The 24,532-nt window shown below is 37.6% G+C and overlaps 2 protein-coding genes across 2 annotated transcripts in view; both read left to right on the top strand.

Moving 5' to 3' along the window:
• Positions 1-135: 135 nt before the first annotated feature.
• LOC126370222 (NADP-dependent malic enzyme-like) lies at positions 136-20,884 on the top strand. The gene is made up of 12 exons (XM_050015019.1): positions 136-322; positions 5,350-5,521; positions 8,222-8,380; positions 9,079-9,260; positions 9,678-9,858; positions 10,286-10,414; positions 12,416-12,598; positions 12,975-13,197; positions 13,627-13,769; positions 14,333-14,503; positions 14,975-15,098; positions 17,443-20,884. Exons 1-12 carry the CDS (start codon positions 294-296, stop codon positions 17,601-17,603), a joined length of 1,857 nt encoding a protein of 618 aa, XP_049870976.1. The 5' UTR covers positions 136-293; the 3' UTR covers positions 17,604-20,884.
• Positions 20,885-22,510: 1,626 nt separating this feature from the next.
• The window catches only part of LOC126370379 (uncharacterized), a 380,386-nt gene continuing 378,364 nt past the window's right edge, over positions 22,511-24,532 (top strand). Inside the window, exons 1-3 of the mRNA XM_050015216.1 lie at positions 22,511-22,574; positions 23,484-23,507; positions 24,319-24,466. Coding sequence (XP_049871173.1) covers positions 22,511-22,574; positions 23,484-23,507; positions 24,319-24,466 — 236 coding nt within the window. The remainder of the gene's footprint in view (positions 22,575-23,483; positions 23,508-24,318; positions 24,467-24,532) is intronic.

The following is a 24,532-nucleotide window of genomic DNA, read 5'->3' as shown; positions in this document are numbered from 1 at the left end:
ACGCCATAAAATTACTATTATTCAACTTTTACTACTTTTGTTTCGATTTTTGTGTGATATCAACAGTCAGTTTACAATGAATCGATATTCAATTGACAACTTTATTTGACACATTGTCGATGTTCGTCTTTCATTGCCATAGCGCGCGCACGCCCTCTATGTTTCAGTCACACCACTGCCACATGGATCGGAGGGCGTTATTCCGATTATTATAAAAAATATTACAATATTTCAAGAGCGAAGAGAATATAGTTCCAGTTTATCAGTTTCGTAGATGAGAAATATTTTTTGAAATGTTTACCGCAGTACCCAGGTCATTATTGTAAGTACCGATCCATTTATTTTCGGAGTTTACATAACGTGACAGCTGTTTTTTATTGCATTAATAAACAATTTTCAGGAAAAAAAATATATCAAAGAAATGTTCACAAAGTAGTGATGAAGTTGTTTTAGCAAATAGCAAGGCTGTAGAAAATATTGCAGGGTCTACAATGCGTATAGGAAGTTAAGTGAAAGACGAGGGATTATCGAACGGTTTTCATGGTTTGGTCCCCTCCGATGTAAATGAAATGCGGTGATGTGAGGCAGCGTGTTACCTGTTGTTACTGAGCAGCTTCAAGGTCTCGCTCTAGTTGTCGCGTCTTCCACTCAGATTTCGCATTATTTATTTCATGATTTTGCGATTTCCGACATCGTTTCCCCAATTTGTTTTGCGGCGAAAGAAGCAATTCAAATTCGTATTCCTAGTAAGTATTCCTAAAAATATCCCTTGTAATGATTAATATTCTCCTTCTTTAAACTTTAAACATGTTAACTACCTAGCTTATAAATTAGATATTGTAAGGTACCCAATTACGTAAAATATGAGCTAAGTACCTAATTTACACAAAAAATGTGAACCAATTCCTGAAAAAATTAAACTCTGTTGATATGTAAATGGAAGTAGTAACTTAAGAAGGTAAGTACCTATCTGTTATACAATTTTACACAGATGGTCTGTAAAAGATGAAAAAAGTACTTGTCTATAATTATTTTAACTCAAAAAGAAAATATACTTCATTACATACAATTCAGTTCAGTGCATTTCACCATATAACAACATGTTCAGGTGATTTGAAAAGTATACTCTTAATTTAAGGATCCCACTGCTGGATAAAGACCCACCCTTAATACCCTTGAATTTTGGCCAATTCAATTCAAGTATTTGCAGGTCATTTGGGGTCAGTTGTGTCTTTCAATTCTATTTTATTCTTTGGGCACACAAGTTTATGTAAATTTCAAAAAGTTTCATTTACTTTTTGCAAATAGGTACTTTACAGATATAAATGAAGATAAATAATGTGGATTATGTATGTTGTTACAATTGCTATCTGTAATATTGTGATGATATAATAGTTTATCAAATAGTAGAATCTCCAGCATTCTGCTATCATATCACTACCTAACTATGACATTTGTATTATGATTAGATAATTATGATGTTTAAGGAAGTTGCGCTGAGTGAAAAGAAAAAACAATAATAATAATAAGATGCTTTAATCTGAATTAGACTGTAATGCTTAATATTTCTGTAGTTATATTTATTTTTAGTCCAGTGGGCCTCTTAGTAAAGGCATATTAGGGTAGTTCCCAACTAGTCAAATCAGTTACCTTTTACTTCTTTTTATTTCAAAACATAAAATTATTGTGGAATTTCTATGAAAAAGCAACCTGTGACGTTATAGAGAAACGTGACAAAATGTTGCAATTATTATTACATTTTTCTTTATTAAAATTCGTAAATAAGTTAAATAGAAAAAAAAAACGTCTTTTTCGCCTTTAGATGTCTTTATTTAGTTATCAGAATTTCATAATTTAAAAACTACTTGTTTCCATGTTTTTTGTATATCTAGCTATTATATTAATAGTATTTATACATAACATACACCTTAATCAATGACTTTTTATATTTATTTATAAAATGGTTCACAGCTTCTATTGTAAAGAAACTGGGTGGTTGCCAAATAGCAGAAATTGTCGACATTGACGAACCTCTACTTGCCTACTTTGTTGCTACTGTTCAATCCAATGCTATAGAAACAAAACTGTATAACATACCTGTAATACCTATGTAGGTACTTACCTATCAAGTGAAAAAGCATGATTCTGTTCTGATCAATATTCCTGTCTGTACACCTACCTCATCAGTGACTACCTAATTTCTTGAAAATGGAAAATATTGGAAGCCCGTTTCTGAAGCTATTTCGGGCGCAATGCCAAGGTTTCTCTCCAACAGCGTGTTTTCAAAATGCAAGCAATTTTTCGATTTATCGCCGTTATTAAGCCTAATACGTAAACATATTCTAACATTCTTTAGAGGATGAAAACTAACAGATTGGCAAAAATGCAAAACTCTTATTATTTATAGAATGTCCCATTCAAATGACTTGGCAACGTTGCACTGTGTATGGGCCTTAAAATAATAATTTGCCAACGGAAATAAACGCTTCTAGGGGCGTTACTACGCAGCTTTATTTACTTACAATTTTTAAATCGAGCTGATAACAGATCTATTGAATACCGTAATTGTTTTGAGCTGCTTGTGATGATACCTAGATAAAAATATTTATAGTGTTATCTTATCTGTCATGAGTCGTAGCTACTTAGTCTTTACCAAGTACAGAAAATCTTACTAGGTAACCTACCTACCTATGTCTTAAAGAAATGAACGAATTGCGTATAGTCAGTAGGTACCTAGTAAAAAAGTAATAAAGTTTTCGTCTATAGGACATCATGTGATTTACTATCGTGACTGGTTTTGTAAATATAAGTATTTTTATACATGTTCAACGTATCAATGTTACGTATTTGCTAATTGCGCGAGAACTACGTACGAACTTGGTTCAATAGATTTCGGGGAAGACAACCCGACAATATTAGAAAGAGCTCTGGCAGGGCATGATTCATCTATAAAACTAAGCGCGGAGTACCGCGAATTGAGCTTAGCTGTCCAATTTGACAGATTTGGCTAAATAAGTCGGTTTACATTTTCTATATCCTCGCTAAAAGTAGTGAATTGCGTAATTCAAACGTCATAAAACGCTGTTAGCTGCGGAAAGTATCAATTAGTAGGTCGCATTAACAGCTGTAATACAGTATTATAGTGTAGCCTACCAGCGCAAGGTTGTTTGAAACAGTAACCTCTTGAAGCGGTGACATTGAATATCTTTCCTCCAGTATCGATTTTCCAGTTAGTGTAAGCAGATAGATAAGTGTTAAGTAGGTACATACTTGAATGTATAGTAAAGACTAAGGCTTAAGGTGCAATTCCGAAGCACCCGGTACGGCAGCGGCCAACGGCTGATGTCGACTACCGACGACAGCGGCCAAGGACCACGAAGGCACTACTTACAGATCATTTTGAAAATGTATGAGGCCGGCCGATTCCGATATACGCGTCAGATGCTCATTGCAACGGTCAGCTTCCAAAGACGCGTACATCGGAATCGATCTCATAATAAAAAATATCCTGATCAGCAGTACCTTCGTGGTGTTGTGACCGACTATAGAGGCCGTGGCCGTTAGACGTGGCCGTTGTCCGTTGGCTGTTGGTCGCATGCTTCAGAATTGCACTTGCCTGCATTGTACCTATTGGTAATAGCATTATCTAATCTAGACAAAAAATAAAGTACTAAAAAAAAAGGATAAAGTATTTTATCTATCTATCTAGACGGACACTTAGCGAAACGAAATAACATACCTACTTACCTACCTTATGTACTAATATTATAGTTAGCTGAGACTATTATACAACGTCTACTCATTATATTTATTTCCACCTTAAGATATAATTTGTTACCAAATACCAACTGTTTTGCAATGATCGCTTTCCAGTAATTTTGCCCACAAGAGTTTGTTTTAATGGATATTATCACAGTATTTCTCAGATTTTCGTAATTTATCAGTAGATAAACAGGGCAATTGGCATGATTAATTAAGTAGATATGTACATTACATTATTATTGTAAAAGTGCGATATTTTTATCTTAATGCATAATTATAGAATACCTATGTAGATATCTCGGATCACCTGATCCGACTGGGAATCGAACTTGCGATCTAAAGAGACTGTAATTTATATAAGAAGAAAATCTTATTAAAAATATTGTAATAGAGAAAAACAAGGAGTGATATTTCCCGGAATCCTGGTGACTTTTCTACGGAACCCACTATGGCAATGTACTATAGAATTCACTATACAGGTAATAAAGTTGGTAATCAGGAATAGTATAGTAAGTTTGAGTAACAATAAAAATTAAAGGCATAATATTTCGTTCAGTTGTTCTCATAACCGTAGAAAGCTTCACAAAACGACCTTCCTGTGACCTTTCGTTTACTTCCCCTAATATATCCCATTCGAGAGCAACGAACTGTATTATTGCATGTAAAAGTATCACAACCCAACTCACACATTCCATAACCTAACCACTTTTACACACCAGCGATCTACAGTTAAACACCTGACCTACCTAATTAATGTTCATGTTAATTAGGCATAGGTAATGTAGGCTCGAGAAGTTCGTATACTGCTAAAATTTTAATTGTACAATAATTAAAAGTGTTAATTATGGTAATCCGTTTCAGTTCTATTTGTTAACTATGTACTGTTTTTTATAACTAAGTATATTTAGATAAGCTACCGCGAGGTTTATAGTACGGGCTACTTTTTCCCGCCAAGTAGTTAATGCTATTGGCGGGAAATCCACAATAAGTCACGTTTAACAAAAAAAAAAAGAAAAAAATATACGGGCTACTGTGAAACAACGACGACGTGTTATATTATGAAATGTTTCATGAATGTGGAGGAACAAAGAGCATCCATGGTCTCTGCTTACCTCGGTAGAAATATTTATGAGTTTAGGCCCCACATAACCGAGCTCCAAGGCCCACATGTCTAGGTACTGATGTACCTAGATATGTGGGGCCTTGGCAGCTCGGTTGGAAGAACGCTTAACTCTCACTGTAAGATCGCACGGGTTTGATTTTGTTTTCGAATTCATGTTCGGATCATAATGATTACAATATGATTACCACGTGCCCAGTGGTGAAAGAAACCATCATGACTAAACCCGCATTCCCGAGAAATGCGTTTCCGAGGTATGTGACCTAACTTGTATTGGGCTGGTTTTCCTTTGCAAATTGGAAGGTCAGACTGGCAGTCGCTTCTGTAAAAACCGGACCTGTCAAATTTTTAGGTCAGGTAAGCACGCCTTGAGAAAAATGGGATTACGTTAGAGAGATTATGATGGGTTTGTACCTATGTATCAAAGTTATAACGATTAATTAACTAGTCTTTCCCCATTGTTGCAGATGTTGTTCAAACGCGTTAAGCCCTCATCGGGCACTCGCGTATGCCTTGACGAAATGCCCCTCGTTCTTCGAGGCGTCCCAGTGCCGGGAGTACCACGAGGTCACCGGCAACATTATCTGCCCCAATGTGGTCAGGGGCATCGACCATTTGAGAGATCCTCGCCTTAACAAGGTAAGCATATCCTCTCCTTAGCATAGTCTTATCTCATCTCCTTATCACTCGCAGGGTTATAATCTCTGTGTCGGCCGTGAACTTCATTGGTACTACGCTATATCGATAGTTGAAGAAAATTTAAAATCTGTCACCTCTATCGCTTTGCCAAGATATGCTTCGCCCGATCGTCGTAATGATATAAATACCTAATCAATACTGTAATTTGATTTAGTACCTATTATATTTGTGGTTGTAAGTATCTATAGATCAACATTATGTATTAAATGAGCTAAGTAGAGTTACTATTTCTGATTTGATAGACAGAGGACTGGATATTATTTAAGTGTGGGGAAGGTCATGCAGACGATGCGCGATTGTAGATGAATGACTGTAGAAATGATTGCTAACCAAACGTTTACGTTTAGGCGTATTGTATGGGGTTTTCCCGAGTCGAATTGAATAGAGAAAAAAAAACAAAAGACGATTCGGAAGGGGGGATGGCTAAACACCACCTGGGGAAATAACAAAAATATTACGCACTAGTTGCGTACATCTTGATGTAGTTTATACTTGATACATGAGGCTATTTTAACATAAATAATAAATCCAAAATAAGTTCGCCAGAAAATCGAGTCTAATCTGGTGTTTCTAGTTATTGAATTCTAGACGTCAGGAAATTGATTGTGAATTTGCATATTACCTTGAACTATCATATTCGTACGTATGTTCTGAGCTAAGTAAAATGACATAGCGCATAAACGGAAAATGATTGTAAGATTAGACTTAGATGGAATATGCAAAAGCGAAAAATATATTCCGGAATGTTACGGCAATTTGCTATCGTTGAATAGAATGTAGTTTACACTCACGTTTTTGAAAACCATGAATGTAAAATGTAGTGCATTAAGTGCATATTACTATCACATTGAGATAACGTACTCTAATCGTGATCGACGTCATAAAGTAATGGAATTTGCACAATGCTAACCTTTCCTTATGAATAGTCGACGTAAGTATTCAAGATCGTTTTCCTTAATTACAATATGGAGTCATATGAATACGTTATTACATTTTGTATCTAAAATAGGGTTGCGTTTAAAACGTATCTAGCTGAATCAGTTTATTTACTTTTCTCATTTTAGTACGGCTAGTACACGATGTGCTTCGTGCGTCTGTTCGATTATATATTGTTATATAACATAACATGTTTGAATATTTCGTAATGATAGGTAACCCAGCTAAACTGGTCTAGAGTTCTCAGAACCGCTAAATTGTTAAATGACATTTCAAATTCAAGCATTCTAGGTATTTATAGGAGAAACTCTGTAACCTTTACACAGACATTCATTATCCACTGCAGCGATGGGTCTTTAAGGTTTAATGTTTTTCTTCTTGGTATTTATCTAACTTAAAATGTCATCTTATTACCTATTTAAAAGCCCGTATCATTACCCAAAGTTCTGTTTAATACTGTATTTAAAAACAAAGAAACTCGACATTATTTCTTACCAGTAGGTTGAGCTAAGCAGTAACGACTAAAATAGACGTCAGGTGACGTGAAACCTTCACGTTGTTTCTCGTTTTAGTTCCTTATTTTAGACCTAGAGTTTGCTTTTTAATTTTGGGTCTAAAATAATTTCATCGTCATCATCAATTTAAGAGGCACGCTCTTGTCGGTGTTGTATTCGCCAATTTTGCCTATAAAATGCCAATTATTTCACTTAATAAGACACGATGATCTCTTTTCTTCTATCATCTTGCCTCTTCTGTTCTCGATAACGCTCAAAAAAATAATTTACAAGTCTAAAATGTACTAGTGTGTTTCGTTTGTTCTGTATAAACGGAGCAGAAACTTTAATGGTTAAATTACAACTTTTGTAATCGAGCTCGAAATTACAACGTTTTTTTTGGGCTCGTGGGCTAAACGGAATCCCCACAATTTCGCACTACGTTATACATGTGCTACTACGTCATATTATACATTATATTGTTCGTTCGTCAGTATCTACATCTGTTCATCGTAGGTGTATCACAAGCAACTAAGCAACTTAGCCAGTTTTATCTCGTTAAGACTCCATTGTAAAAGTCCGATCTATTAAGATCGGCTCTTGATTATCTACGTAAAACGTTAATTAACAGCGATTTCATAGTTGTCCAATAATAGCCTTTTAAGGTATCTATTGAAACATAAATAGACAATCGAAAAGTAAAAACAGTATTACGTAACCTATTATTTACCTCTACGTTTTATTCCAGAAGCGTAAAGCAACCCTTAGAATATTCCGTGCTGCTTTTCATCCAGAGTATATTTCGTAGTCTATTGAGTTTAACGAAATTACTGTATTTGTAGGTGTTGATGGTTTTCAGCTCTCGTGTGGGTTGTGAGATCAACCATGTTGTCACGGTTACCACTGAGCCGCCAGATGCCCAGATGCTTATTTAACGACTAAATACTTAAGTAAATAGTGGCCGGGGCCGATTTAACGCAATGTCTTAAATAAACTAAGTATTTTTTGTGATATGTCCTCAGAGGCCCATTGGGCTTGTAACCCGTCAATATATAGTTGAATAGCTTTGGAATGTAATGACTAATACCGAAGTTGGCTGAAAATTTTATTCTGGCGACTTGGATAAAACATTATAGTGTTCAATTTATATTTATGGTTCATTATTACTTATGTAATGTTCACTCAAGAGTGCTAATACTTATCTTTTCAGGGTCTAGCCTTCACTCTAGAAGAACGTCAAGCCCTCGGGATCCATGGCTTATTGGCAGCCAAGTTCAAAACGCAAGAGGAACAACTCGAGATTTGCAGAATATCTGTTGATAGATACGAGGAGAATCTGAACAAATACCTCTACCTCGTGGAGTTACAGGTGACTAAACATGATAAAGGTATAGATATTTGATTCAATGAATCCGAATTATGCTAAGTTATGGTTACGGTATGAAGGGTTATACTCCCGGTCTGGTTTGGTAAGATTGTCCCTTTAAAAATACCTAATTTAAAAATTAAAAATACTTAAAGGTGAAGGATCACATTTTGGTTTGTGGTTTTTACTGGATGAGTAATAACAATAAAGTGCAATTGAGTTAGTCTGTTGAAGCGTAGTTGAAATGTTGGCGTAAACAAAACAAATTTAACTAATGGGTGCCATTGGATCTGGTATAATTCGGCGGCGGTTGCATCGGGTAGTGTGTGGTTTGCAAAATTGGTTACGGTTCGTATGAGATGATTCCTTTAATGGACTAGATCCGCATGACTGGTTTATGTAATGTTTATTGTGAGAGAACGGTAATGCCATAGGCTGTTAAGGCCAGAAGAATATCATGAAAGGGAAATGCAAATAACATTACGTGAGTTGTCTGCTCAACTTTGTAACACATATTAGCATTTTTATAGTTATATTTTAATACCTATAGATTTCAGTATGGTACATTTTTCTACAAACAACGTTGTATGCCTTCTTCCTTAATGGAATATCCAATTAAGCATACATAACGTATTCTTATCGTAATGTTAATAAAACTAGCATAGCAGGCCTTGAGTCTATCCGATATTGATTTATTGCAGGATAGAAATGAGAAGTTGTTCTTCAGACTCCTAGCGGAGAACATTGAGAAGTACCTGCCGATTGTGTACACCCCAACAGTGGGCCTGGCCTGCCAAAGGTTCGGCCTCATCTACAGAAGACCTAGAGGCCTCTTCATCACCATCAACGATAAAGGCCATATATTCAATATCCTTAAAAACTGGTGAGTTTAACTGAGCGTCAATGTAATTTTGCTGTTGCCATAATTTTGGAGTTCTAATGGTTACAATAAATAGGCATTTGGTGGGTAGGATGCCTTACGTAGCAGGTGACATTGTGGTAAACGCTGACCTGACGTATTTCTTATTGTATAAAACCTAGATATCCTTTGGAAAATATAATTTACATAAATAATTCACTATTTTAGCGATGAACTGATCATCATATCGATTTTAGACAAAATATCAGGACTGGCTACTTGTTGTTTTGCCGGTGGATTTGCTCAAATAAATAAGGGCGAGATTTATGAATATTACATCAATTGGGAAAACGTACAAAGAAACTCAAATACCGCCCGACTCAGGATTTTTCGATCAAGTTTTTGCTCTGATTCATGTGGATGTAAATTATTTCACTGCAGGCCTGAACCAGATGTGCGCGCGATCGTGTTCACCGACGGCGAGAGAATCTTAGGTCTGGGCGACCTGGGTGCCTATGGAATGGGCATTCCCGTCGGTAAGCTGTCTCTCTACACGGCGCTTGCTGGCATCAAGCCACATCAATGTCTGCCCATCACGCTGGACGTGGGGACTGACAATCCGGTAATTAGTACATTTACATACAAAAAAACGGAGTGCCCATGACATGGGCGTTCTCGTCGGCAAGCTGTCTCTACACGGCGCTTGCTGACATCAAGCCGCATCAATGTCTGCCCATCACGTTGGAAGTAGGGACTGACAATCCGTCGAATAGACACAAGCATGTCTTTTCTTTGTTTGTCGGCAGGAAAAAGAGTCCATAATATTTTCGTTTATTTCGTTTTTTGCGTGCTTCTGCTAAGTATGGTATCGGTCTAGGTTTTTCTCAGACTTGATTTAAATAATGAAGTTGTTAACTAGTTTAAACGTGTTTGATTTGAAATGACATAATTATTTTGTTTCTATAGATAGAGATTCAGAATTACCACAAAGCAGTTTCTTAAAAAATAACATATAACAACTTAAATTCTGACTGTTTGTTTCCTTCTAGGACCTTCTTGAAGATCCGCTGTACATCGGTCTACGACAGAAGAGAGTTCGTGGCAAGGAGTACGATGAGTTTATCGACGAATTCATGGAAGCGTGCGTCCAGAGATATGGACAGAACACGCTTTTGCAAGTAAGTTTTTATACCTATCTATATACTTTGTGTCAGTTACACATCGTATCCTTCGGAATTTGACTCGGAGGTGTCTTATGACTGGGGACCATAGTTACTATTATCACGTCTGGTCCCTTCCATACATTTTATGTTTTGTACAAATCCTCACCACAGCTCCTCCCTCCTTTTCTAGTATGGCGATGGACCATCTGTTTTAGATAGTAATTTAGTTACTCCATACTATTACTAATTCAAATAAAAAAAACTTTATTCAGTAGGTAACGTAGTTAAACTTAAAATCGTTAATATTTACACAACGAACGTCTCATCCGCCTAAAACTACTGCAGCTTCTCATAACCTGTATATACGGGGTATATAATAATATTCTACTACTACTCGAAGAAGATTTTGAAATTTATTGTACACATAAACAAAGACATAATATTGCATAGTAATACCAGTAATATATTGTTGTTATGTAAACTGAGAAATATAAGTTATTTCAAGTACTCCGTTATAACAATTGAACAATAGCAAATGTAAAATGTAATTATGGTTTGGACGTTAGTAATAATACTATTTTCATTTACACGTGCCCGTCAATGGTATCGTAAAATGTTGATAATATCTTTTGATTCATGACGTTTCGTGTCGTTCTTGAGTGTCGCATACTTATCGTCAAATCAAAATATCAGTCATGTGTTTAAATGCGTCAAAGTATAGATTACGTAGAATGATAATGACTGATAAATTTATATGCAGTGTGGTAGGTAAGTTTACAGTCATACATGCGTAATGAGAGTAAATATGTAATCTGGAAGAGGCTCCCAAATTTTTGACTACGAGTTATTGAATTCACATAGTCGAGTGGGCGCGGATAAGTTAAACTCTTTTTAATAACACCTTACATTCATTTTTCCCATCAATGCGGCATTCCGCATTAGTATAGCCCTGTTTGTCAACTGCTCTTGCGTTTATCGGTCATGTAACATAACGTAAGCTCACGATAATATCCCAATGGGGTAGTCACAGGTACATCCAATACAAGATAAACTAGTAATCACGCCTTACCGAGCTTTGTGTGACCAGTGATTCTGTTTGTGTTATGTTAGGTTTTTTGTTTTTGTCACGTAGTCAATAGTCATATCTCAAAGCTTTCTTTAGTTACTATACTCACTGCTTCTATACTGTTTACGGAGTCGATTATGCGACATTCGGTAAACCCCAACGATGTAAGACCACTAGTTCTGTAATCTCTAGAATCAACGAGGCAATATTTCATATATTGTTATAAGCAGTGATAAAGTTTGATTGTTAATAGATGTCGTATCTTATCGTCTTTATTTTGGCATAATTCTTCGATTGTTTTGTAGACACAATCAGATGTACGATACATCATTGTTGCATAAAATTATAATTGTAACTGTGTTTTAATATTGGAGCTTTCCAATGGCTGGGTGGATTTTATTATTTTCCATGGCTTACAGTTTTTGGAATTGTTTTCAATCCACGTTGTTATAATATCTTATTTGCACGCAATCTGTGTTCACGAAATAAGCAAATTAAAAATAGTTTGGGTTGGTCGGTCTTACTACTACTTACTTGTACAATTGTGTCATTCCATTCAAATAAGTTTTTTGGGTATCAATATTATGCCACGGTTTTCAGACGCCATCTGCTAGGAACATAATTTATGTATCTACATCAACATCATCATCACCTCCCGTTACCCCGTCTTTCACAGGGTCCGCTTACCTAGCCTGAAGACTTGACAAGTCCAGTTTTTTTTTCCGGAAAATCATTTAAATACAAGCATGAGGGTCTCCTCCCGATGATGCTTTCCGTCATCGCTGAACACGTGATAATCATTTATGATCCAAACATGAATTCGAAAACAAATTCGAAAATTATTGGTTTAGGCCCGTGCTGACATTCGAACCGGCAACCTCACAGAGAGCAAGCGTTATTTCAACACGGCTCTTTCTTTACATCAACACACTTGTAAAATCCTGTTTCAGTTCGAGGACTTCGCTCTGGCGAACGCTGGTCGTCTCCTCCAGAAGTACCGCATGAAGTACTGCACGTTCAATGATGACATCCAAGGCACGGCGAGTGTCGCCGTCGCTGGTCTCATGGCCGCTGTCAGAGTCACCAAGAGGAAGCTCAGCGAGAACATTTATCTGTTCCTTGGCGCTGGATCGGTGAGAATACAATACTATCATCACCTCCCTACCGTTAACTCGTTTTCACGGGGTCTGCTTGCCTAAACTGAATATTTGACAGGACCATTTTTTAACAGAAGCGACTGCTCGTCTGCCTTCTAATCCACGAAGAAAAAACCATTCCAATACAGGTTAGGTCACAAACCTCCGATACGTATTTCTTGGGAATGTGGGTTTCCTTACTATGTTTTTCCTTCACCACTGAGCACGTGATAGTCATTCATGTTCCAAACATTACAAAACAATTCGTAGTAATTACTTGATAGCAATTATCTATGATCCAAACAAGATAACTATTTATAACAGCATAATTCTAACATAAGTTATTTATATAGCAAATTTTCATTTTTTACAGGCAGCGAACGGTATTGCCAACCTAACAGTGGCGGCTATGGTCGCGGATGGTCTGACGGAGCGACAGGCGAGGGACCGAGTGTATATGTTCGACGTCGACGGGCTTCTGTCGACGAGGCGGGAAGGTGGTGTCCCGCCCCATGCCAAGGCGTTCGGAAAGGACATCGAGCCCGAGAAGGACTTCGAAGCGTGCGTCGCCAAGATCAAGCCAAGTTGTCTTATTGGTAAGGTTTAACATGATTCATAACATTACATAAACCCTCGATTGGGGTGGTTGGAGGTACATTCATGACCTACGTGGGGTGGTTTAAGGATCGAATATTTAATTAGTATTCTATTCATAGTTTCGGATGTGTAGTCGTATAGAAAATTTTAGATTTATTACTAATGTTCGGCACCGAGGCTTATTGTTTTTATAGTTTGGGTAACGTTAACCGTATAAGCGTGGTATAGCTTACGTATGGGAATAAGTGTCATCTAGGGTCGGTGTATCGTATCATTATGAAAACTTTGACAGTTAGTACAAATGCTCGCCACTGGCGTTCCACTTGCGTTTTACCGGCAACTTTTCTAGTACATTAGTTACTCCATGTTGGTACACATATGCAAGCAAATATATGTTCCCGGATCAACTCTTTTTTGTAACGTTACAGGCTGTTCAACTGTAGGCGGCGCATTCACCCCGACGGTGTTGAAGCAAATGGCTCAGAACACGCATAGACCCGTCATCTTCGCTCTCTCCAACCCCACCAGCAAAGCCGAGTGTACCGCGCAGGACGCCTACGACCATACTGAGGTAAAATTGCGATATTTTGCGTACAGCGAGGGCCCCTCGTCGCGTAAAGAGGATACTTTTAGTGAAATAACATTTTCTATTACGATCCTTATTGTAAAACGACGTCGTGCTTCATAATATTAATTCATCATTTTTACAGTTTTCTATGGATAAGAGGAAGTGCGTTTTCGTAATATAGGATGCACTTTTAGACACTTTGTGTGAACACGCAGGAATAGCTCTAATCTTTCAAGGTCTATGGGACTATGACGCTCAGTTTGAGTGCGATTTAGTTAATTACATATCATAAACAGCCTATGTATGTCCCACTGCTGGGAATCTACCCCCCCCCCCCCCCCATTAACCGGAGCATGCTGCTCCACTGCGGGTTGGCGGGGGTGTTTTTTGCGGCTAATAGCCGGGACCAACATTTTTACGTACCCACCGCAGCATTTTACTTTTTCGGACAATCAGGTTAGGTTGGGTGTAGTCACTTGTAAATTGTTGGTTTTCTTGTGTATTTGTGCAATAAAGAGTTGGTGGTGTATTGAGTTAGATGAGTAAGGATTTCAATGTCATTCCAGGGTCGCTGCATCTTCGCGTCCGGCTCGCCGTTCCCGCCAGTCAAGTACGACGGCAAGGAGTTCCACACGGGGCAGGGCAACAACTCGTACATCTTCCCCGGCGTCGCGCTCGGCGTCATCGCGACCGCCACACACCATATACCCGAGACTATGTTCCTTACTGCCGCCCGGGTGAGTTACATACTGACAGTTACAATAAGAAGATAAGTTCATTTCGCTATTTTTGGTCAAGTACCTAATTTCAGACCCTTCAGACCCTTCATCTATCTACTCAGCCTGTGTCCACCGTCCGCTGGATATATGCCTCCTCTCTTTCACGCCATCCTTTCCAATCCTGTGCAAGTCTCATCCATTGCTTTCCGGCGTATCTCACAATGTCATCCACTACCGGGCTGGTGGTCTGTCTCGGTATCGCATACCATCCCTTGGCCACCATTCAGTAACAGCCTTAGTCCATCTGTTGTCTTCCCGTCTTGCCAAGGTGATCAGTCTGTAATGTCCTAACCAAAATAGGGATCACAAAGTGATTTTTGTGATGTGTCCCCACGAGGATTCAGACCCGGGACCTCCGGATCGTAAGCCCAACGCTCAACCACTGGACCACTGTGTATGTTTGGGAACATAATGTTTGCTTCATTTTAGACCCTGGCAGAGTACGTGAGCGCGGACGACCTCGCGATCGGCCGCATCTACCCGTCGCTCGCGGAAGTGAAGGACGTCTCTGTAGCCATCGCTATCGAGGTCGCTAAGATGGCCTACGACGAAGGTAAGGATATTTGCATGATACAGCTGTGCTATTCTTAAAAAGTTTGTTTTTTAGGTGCAATGACTCGCTTAATCTTACAACCATAACTGTCAGTATCTTTTTGCCGAAATCCGTGCGCCGACGAACTGTCTACTCATATAATTATGCTTTCGACACTAGCGCTCGCGGCAGCGCGAGTTGAGAGTACTAGTCTTTTCACAGTTTATAATAAAGTCAGTCATAGTTTCCATACTGGGAGCATATAAATGACATAGAACACGTTGAGAGTTTTGTCGTCCCAAGCATGTCGTAAAGTGCGACTGAAGGATTGTAACTTTTCTAACATGGTGGATAATTGATATGGGCGATAGGCTGATCCCTCTTGACATCATAAAGTTCATCTTATCTTAGGATACACATCATATTATGGAGCCACTATCGGTACCCGATAATTACAATACTATAATACTACCCATAAAAAAGTAAATAAGCGGTGAACGTGTGTAAAAGTATTTGACACCCAAGCAAAATTGAATCCTATTATCAAATAATTCGCTTGAACTTTGCTTGGCTGTGAAATACTTATTCACACGTTCTCCGCTTGTTTATTTATAGTAGCAATAGCATTGTTTGGGATTTCCCCAGTTATGTTCGGAATCCGAGATATGTCAGATAGTATTCATAATAGTTTATTTTATTTTTTTTAATCTTTTTATTATTACAGAGGGTTTTATCAGGGACTGATAATGCCACCCCGATGAAAGACTCAGTACAAATGAGTGTGTGTACATAAACAAATCCTGAACTTAAGCTATCTTCTTCTTAAAGCACAGTTAACTATTTTTTATTTCCCTTGCTATTTGAGGACATGATAGCTATGCTTATTCAGCATTAGATAAGATGTTAAGCTTAACCTATTTTCACCAGGCGTGGGTTCATTTTATCCAAAACCCCAGGATTTCCAAACCCATATCCATCGATGCCTTTACAATTACTGTTATGAGACGAATCTACCAGAAAAATACTCATGGCCCGAAACTATGAAGGTTGACTATAGTTCTTTTAAAGGGCACAGGATTCCGTACCACTAAGTGAAACCTAAAAAGACATATAGAAGCTATTTTCGTTGATCGTAAGAATATTTTTCATTTTTATTTTTAAAGGTGAACCCTAAAGGGCAATGGGATATTTATGAAGGGACTAAGGCCAGTGATGTGCCGTTGTTCCCACTTTGGGAACGTTCCAGAAAGAACAATTTGAAAAAAAAAGCAGCCAGTGCTCTTATTATTATTATTATTTACAACGGGAACATTCCCACTTTGGGAACATTCCTGGAACGCCACATCACTGACTAAGAAGCTTCGAAAGAAATATGTATCAACATGTTTTTTCCCGTTGTCCTTTCTTTTTAGTACATTATATGTCGAAAATTAGTTTTTATTAGTGAAATTATATTTCTAGTAGCTGGTACGTACAGTCATGACCAATATAATGTACCCACTTTAGGACTTTGTCGCACTAACATAATTTGAGATTTACTGAGGCTTACAGTTCAATTTGTCAAAAAGTTAATGTGACATGGTACCAAAGTGTGCTCGTGACCGTACACCTTTACAACATCTTATAATTTATCTATTTTCTCATTTCTTTAGTGATCTCTCTCTCTCTATTGTATCTCATTATGGATCTTTCAGTAGGTAGCGTTAGAACGTTTTGTAGACAGTGGTATTTGACGTAGGTACTTTTTAATAAAAACGCGAAGGAGTTGGGCTTTGTAATTTCTGTTATTTGTATAAAAATGCGCGTACGAGCGACTCCATCGTCTACAAATTCTAAGACGTCTAGCGCAGATTTGCCTATCAATAGCAGATGCAGTTATATAAGAAAGTCACCTAGTTCTTGCGCTCTATAAAGGTAATACGATTAGAATGATATATATCTCGTCTCTTTCTTACTAAGTTATATACCGTTAGTGTAAAAGAGACAACTCTCGTGTCTTTCGCACTAGGTAATGAACTATGTCTGTCTTGTTTGTCCCTTTTACATGGCATAGTATCGTCCGTGTGACAACAGGGCAGACAGATTGAACAGCCTAGTATGAAAGAGACACAAGATACAAGAAAATGTACATTAATACATTGTTTGAAGTTTACGCGGTTATTATCATAATAAAAACACATAATAACGGGTTCTTACCGCGTTTAAAGCAGGTATATAAGACTCCCGATTTTAAGGACTCGCGGTAAGAACTCGTTATTATGTGTTTTAATTAAGAAAATGTACTATTCTGACAGCTGTTTTACCGTGCTATAACACAAAAGGTATAAATTGTACGTTATATAGAAATATTTTTTCAAAATTTCAGGTTTGGCCTCCGTGTACCCACAGCCAAAAGACTTGGCGAAGCATGTCCAGAACCAAATGTACAACCACTTCTACGAGAGTTCTATGCCTGTGGTATGGGACTGGAAACCAGAGGAGAAGTTCGAAGTGCGACCCATACAACCTGTTCCTAAGAACATCTAAAGTTTACTAGCAAATTGGTATAGATTTGCTTCAAGCAAATCTTTTGAAGATGCGATTTTGTATGGCCCCTTAGCAGTTAAGCTTGTAAGAAATGTATGTTACCGTGAAGTGAAATTAACACGGTAAGAAAGAAAGGGTTCTTCATACAAATCACGAGAAACTTTACGAGATTTACGAGAGGCGCTCCCGTTATTGTGCGTGACTCTGTTAATCGGTTTGTATGAAGATTTTTAAAAAATACTGCCTTTTCTTGTTTCCCTTTACTGTGTAGTAAAAATTATGTCGTATGATATTGTTATTTTATACAAGCTTATTGTAGACATGTATTAATAGTATGTTGCTTAATCGATGTTTTTGATTAGGTGCTAAGAAGTTTTACAAAATCGACATCTATTAATGTAAAAGTAAGCGAAAGATCTTAAATCATGTCCGATGAATCGAGATGGCGCGTCTGAACATCTCAGTAGCTCAAATTAGTTTGTTTTTTTATTTTTATTTCAAGGCAATAAGGTGCACCGAGTATCAAACAACGACAGACGTAAAATGTTTCTTATATCGTCTTTACTAAGGTGCACAGTGAAACCAGTACGATGATTGTACTCAGTTGTCTTGATTAGTTAATTTATTTTAACCAATATAAATCATTATTTATAGTAGATGTTTTAGGGTTTACTTTGCGGCGTTCAACGCCTTTATACAGGAGTGTTCGGTTTGTTCACGTATTATTTTTACACAAAGTATTATTTCTGTATTATATTTGCGTATTTTATTAGGTATCATATCTCAGTGTTTATGGCATTTAAGACAATGCCCATTTATTTTCGTGTTTTGTTCTACAACCTTCGCGGGAAAGTAGTGGTTTAATGTTGATTCAAGTTTCGATAAAATGTTTGAGGCGATATGTTGTGAGTTGCGGCCGTAACAAATATTAATTATGTATGAAACTGATTTCGTGAAAACTGCACTTATCAGGTTACATATGTAGAATTAACGGGAAATGCACTTGGGCTAATACAACAAGAGTTATTTCTTCGAATAAGATTTTATTAGGCTATAAAATAAAAAGAAAAACTGGTTTCCCGCTTCTTATCAATGGTCAATGTTTCCCACAACAACAAATCGTCCCAAAAGTTCAAATAAATGTTTAAAACGTGACTAATGATATGGTGGCCTTTAACATTGCTTTAGCTTTGTTAACTAAATGTACATGCACCGGAATGTATGAAACGCGCGTGTGATGTAGTGTTGCACTCGATATGTCCCAATAGTTTTAATTGGTACATGAGTATAAAATGCCGGTGGGCCTTCATAACTCTTGAGTTTGTTTTCGGAATTGATCACGTTTGATAATTTGATTATCTATTGTAATGATGTAATAATCTTACAGGCATGTGAAGAGGTTCACTTTCCATGCTACGTCCGATGTTAGATCATCTACGTACATTAAGATTTCGCATGCCATCACGCATGTATCCCCGAAGATTCCACGCCAGCAACTAAAAAAAAACAGTATGATAATAACGGAACGAATGATAAACAGAGCTACACATAGCAAAATCAATAACCATACAATAAATGTGTTGGCAACTTTTTTGCGCTATAGTTGGTTGGCAAAGGCCTTATCCTTAGTGTATTTGGTCTATTGCCCAACACTGGGACAACATAATCTTCATAACCGTTTAATTCGTGTTCAAGTATACCGTTCTTTGCATTTTGACCAATTAGTCAAATTAGGGACTTATAAAACTTTTCGACTTATTTTATTCTAAATCGAATATGTATTTATGGGGCGTGGTTAAGGTGTAGCCCATATGATTAAGGTCAAAATGATTCACCATATGCGCTTATTACACTTGCCAATCTATCCGGCACGATGCGTAGGTATCGGGCATTGTAATCATGATCGCCATACATTTATACCTACACCAGCAGTCGCGGCACAGCAAACGCAGCACGCGCGGCTCGATTTATATCGAGGGCTTTGACCAATAGCCGTTAGACGTCTATCCACGTAGAGATAGCATTCGCTGCGACTATTGGTCGAAACCCTCGATATAATTCGCGCAACGCGAGGCGTGGTTATACATTGTTTTAAGTTTACGCGGTTATTATTATAATTAAAGCACATAATAACGGGTTCTTACCGCGTTTAAATGGGATATGAGACTCCCGATATCCCCATTTAAACACGGTAAGAACCCGTTATTATGTGTGAGGCGTGGTTGCCGTGCAGAGCCTGCTGATGGTTGAGCTAGCGTACTTGACGCGTCAGGCCGATGGATTGGGCAGTTTAACAAGGTTCAATCGAGTTTTAAGAGTAATAAAGTATTGAAAACAACGGCAGCATGTCTTGTACGGGACGTAACATGTCTAGTCACCACAGCATTAAAACGTATCCTGAATGCAGGTCATCTATTTATGCATTTTAAATCATGTTATTTATTAAGTATAAACCGGTAATGAAGTGAAAACAAAGACATTTAGAAATTACTTTTAGGACGATGTAGAGTTAAAAATTACGAGGGAAATATAGTGCCCCCTTTTAAAAAATTTCGCCGTTCGTTATAAAGTTGCGAAATGTTATAACCACTTTAAATAGACACTTTATGCCGCATATTGTATGAATTGTAGAATTTTGGCTGCTGTCTTTTAATACCAAGTTGTAATGGAGTAAGTATACCGCTTATAGACGTGTCTACTTAATTTGGTTGTCTACACATTGCACTCTTCCGAACGGAATGCAATATTAAATACTATTATACTACATTGACTATAACTATCCAGTAAGTATTAATAAAATATAGATTACGTCACCTAGGTGTTAATCGAATAACTAGTGTATTTGACTTGGTGAAATTACGTTTTAATTTCAGTATTTTGATAGTGAGACAAAATCTTTTCGCTAAGCGAAATATTACCTGTGTATTTTTGAGTTAAGTATTTCGTTTATTTATGTTACGTATCTGTCGATACAAAGTGATTATGTTGCTGTGACGAAGTATGATAAAAAATGTTTTGAACTAACATAATGTACAAATATAGTGTTGAATGTGTTTGTTGTCTAATTTAGTGTTATTTCACGAGACTTCTGGTTGTCAATTAATTGTCAGCCAAAAATATTCTCCTAACATATTTTACCTCTCAATTTGTCAATTAACTTGGGTTTTTCGCAGTTAATCCTTTGGCCACTGATGAGGTTTACATGTTTAGTTGGTTGTATTGTTGCATAGGTACAATAATTATGGATGTTACTAATTAAAGAATGTTCGAAACATGATCAATTTGACTTTCATTACAGTGTCCTGGGGGCAAACTCGACGTGTAAGATATACAGGTGTTAGTAACATCGTAACGAATACTGAGGGAGATCATTCAGCTCATGATTCTGAGTTAATATAAAGTGGAATTTTTTGTCGCAAAATTCATTTTTTAAGCTATTTTAAATTCTATACTTTTGGGATGGAAAATTCCATTTGATATCTGTCCCTGAATCATCGCCTTCAGTATTCATTACGATAACACTAACACCCCGAACAAGTACGTACAGGTAGCCATACAAGTACGTATGGATGTTAGTGACACTGTAGCGAAATCTTTGAGAGATGATTCAGATCTCTCTCTATTTAAGAGCTGCGCTCTTGTCGGTGGACTTCTTCCCGCCAAAACCTTCACCTCCCGATACGACACGACCTGCACCTCCCGATACGACACGACCTGCACCTCCCGATACGACACGACCTGCACCTCGCGATACGACACGACCTGCACCTCCCGATACGACACGACCTGCACCTCCCGATACGACACGACCTGCACCTTCTCTTTTATTTGTTAAAAAAGATAATAATTCAGATCATAATTCTGAAAACTTGTTTTTTTTTTAATATTTTTAGTTCCATACTTTTGCGACGGAAAATTCCACTTGATATCAACTCTGAATCATGTTCTGAATCATCTCTCAAAGTTTTCGTTATGATGTCACTAACACCTATTATAAAAGCTATTTTGCCAAACTGACTAATAAGTTATTGCCACATTTTTTTTATATGATATCTGCGTAAGCGAAAAAATCCACGTTGGACGTAGGTTCGCTTTATACTAGCGCAGAGTCGAAGCGTATCGAAGCGTCAAATTGTTCACAACTTAAACGAAGCTGTACGAATGCGCGCGTATTCGCGAGAAATCGCATGTAGTGATCGTGTGATGTAAAGATGTGGTGGACAACAGCAGCAGCACTTGTCACCTAGTGCTATATGAGGTTAGGTGACTCTCTCAACACCTAAATTCTATGTTAATGCCAGTTATCGTAAATCCACGATGCATCTTCTGCTTACATAAGAATTACTAAGAATACTGATTTATCCAAGCTGTCCACTGTGGCTTCTGCCATAGAGCAACACGGGCCTCCGGCGACGCGCTTTACATTCCCACAAACTAAAAACAAATAAAGTTTATTCTTTTTACACGAACTTATTCTCTTTGTTACTTACGGAAAACCATTGAAAAGTCATTTATGTGCCAGAATTTGGCAGTTCATTTTATATTCTCTGATTATTTTTCATCCCATCAATTTCAAGATTGACGGATTTTTTATTTTGAAATGTTTTCTGTCATATCAAAATCTTTACTGTAAGTCTATTTACTTTGTTATTTTATTATGTACCTAATTTGCTGTGGTGGCCACCAGATTATAGATTTGGGAGGCCTGCTCCATCACACCACTAAATTCATCGGCCTAAGGACATTGAAAGAGTTCTTTGAGTTCAATATTAAACTATCGAATGTCTATAATGATACTTTACCTAAATCTAATCACAAATTTTATTGCACAGATAAAATTATGTTTGTTTATTAATTACAGGTGTTATTCAAATGCCGCCAGAACCACTTTGTTTAAGAAAAAAATCATGTATGAACAAACAAAGATACGGAGGAAAGGGAATCTTTCTGGAGATGACTTTATTTGTCCAAGTTTAACAAAAGGAATTGATTATATTAGGGACCCAACTATTAATAAGGTAAGAACCTACTAAATATAAAGTTTGGTTAAAAACGCACTACTCATTACTTAAAGAACCTACCTACCTAGTATTTCTTACAATATTGAGCACGGGCTCAATCTTTATTGTAACTTATTTCAATCACTTTTAAAAGTTCTTTTCTTATTTAATTAAATCGTTGAAATACTTTAAAATATGTTTAATAACCTTTGACCTTTGAGGAGCTTGGTGGCGCAGCGGTTAACGCGCTCGGTCTGCGATTGTTGAAGTAAAGCAACTTTCGCAAAGGCCGTTCATAGGATGGGTGACCACAAAAAAAAAGTTTTCATCTCGAGCTCCTCCGTGCTTCGGAAGGCACGTTAAACCGTTGGTCCCGGCTGCATTAGCAGTCGTTAATAATCATCAATCCGCACTGAGCCCGCGTGATGGTTTAAGGCCCTAATCTCCCTATCCATCCATAGGGGAGGCCCGTGCCCCAGCAGTGGGGACGTTAATGGCCTGATGATGGTGATGTTTAATAATAATACAATTTAACATACAGTGGCCTGTTGTCTTAAATATTGTACCGGGTGAGAGCCTCTTTTGTCCGGCTAAGTACCTAGTTATCTGAGGCAAATATACAATAAGTACCTAAGCAAGTTTTGTTTCAGAATTAATAATAATTATCTTTTGTTATTCTTAGTGTTTTTAACTTTATTTGTATCAACATAACATTTGTCACATTTTATTTGTTCCGTTTTTCCAGGGATTATCATATACTTTAGAGGAAAGGCAAAATCTTGGGATACAAGGACTTATAGCCCCGTGTTTTAGGTCTCAAGAAGAGCAATTAGAATTTGTTAACTTATCTATAGACAGATATCATAAGGATCTAAATAAGTACCTTTACTTAGCAGACTTAATGGTAAATATTAGGTACTTTATTGCTTATAGAAATACTTAGACTTAAAAACTTTTTTGCCAATGAATGTCAAATAAAGGTATAGGTTTGGGCAAAACGGAGGATGTTCTTTATCTGGCATGTGTCTTATTTGTTAGGTATCTGCCATAGCAGTAGAAAAAGTTGTTTGCGATGCGTTTTCTATCAACATGTGGTACATTCTACTTGTGGGAAATGAAGCCTATAAAAAGCGGCCGACATACGCCTGCAACCCGATTAGTGTCAGCTACTGAGAAGTAACTTTGAAGCGAAATCCTCGCGATAACCTGCGACATCCTACGACTTCGGCGATACCTACAGACTGAGATCTGCGTTTTGGAAGATCATCTTGTCGTAACGTCCTCCGTGGTCTAGTGGTTGAGCGTTGAGCTCATGATCCGGAGGCCCCGGGTTCGTATCCCGGTGGGGACATATTATCTTTGTGATCCCTAGTTTGATTAGGACATTACAGGCTGATCATCTGATTGTCCGAAAGTAAGATAATCCGTGCTTTGGAAGGCACGTTAAGCCGTTGGTCCCGGTTACTACTTACTGATGTAAGTATGTAGTCGTTACATGAGCCATGTCAGGGACCTTTGGCGGGTCAGTAATAACCCTGACACCAGGGTTGATGAGGTTGGTATTCCACTCCACAACACAACCCACACAATAAGAAAAAGACCTTGTCGTGAAAACCTCTGGAAACTCAAATTTTTCGGACCCTATCACGCTATTTCAAGTAACACGCTACATTTTTTGCAGGACAGAAATGAAAGACTATTCTTTTGTCTTCTAGACCAGAATATTGAGAAATTCCTACCTATAGTCTACACTCCTACAGTTGGTCTGGCTTGTGAGAGGTTCGGCTTAGTTTATAGAAGACCCAGGGGACTGTATATAACCATTTACGATAAAGGTCATGTGAAACGAATACTTAAAAACTGGTAAGCTTACTATTCGCCTTTTACATTTTTACATACATTTTAATTCGAACAGATCCTTATTGTAGG

Source organism: Pectinophora gossypiella, chromosome 10 (assembly GCF_024362695.1).
Source record: "Pectinophora gossypiella chromosome 10, ilPecGoss1.1, whole genome shotgun sequence".
In the NCBI taxonomy this organism is placed as follows: domain Eukaryota; kingdom Metazoa; phylum Arthropoda; class Insecta; order Lepidoptera; family Gelechiidae; genus Pectinophora; species Pectinophora gossypiella.
This window is presented reverse-complemented; position numbering and strand designations above follow the sequence as displayed.

What these genes read in the sequence shown, in the direction of transcription:
- LOC126370222 (XM_050015019.1), top strand. Translation starts at nt 294, where the DNA reads ATGTTTACCGCAGTACCCAGGTCATTATT. An exon ending in TTCAATATCCTTAAAAACTG is followed by an intron (nt 9,261 to 9,677) that starts GTGAGTTTAACT and finishes ATTTCACTGCAG; the next exon opens with GCCTGAACCAGATGTGCGCG. An exon ending in TAAGATGGCCTACGACGAAG is followed by an intron (nt 15,099 to 17,442) that starts GTAAGGATATTT and finishes TCAAAATTTCAG; the next exon opens with GTTTGGCCTCCGTGTACCCA.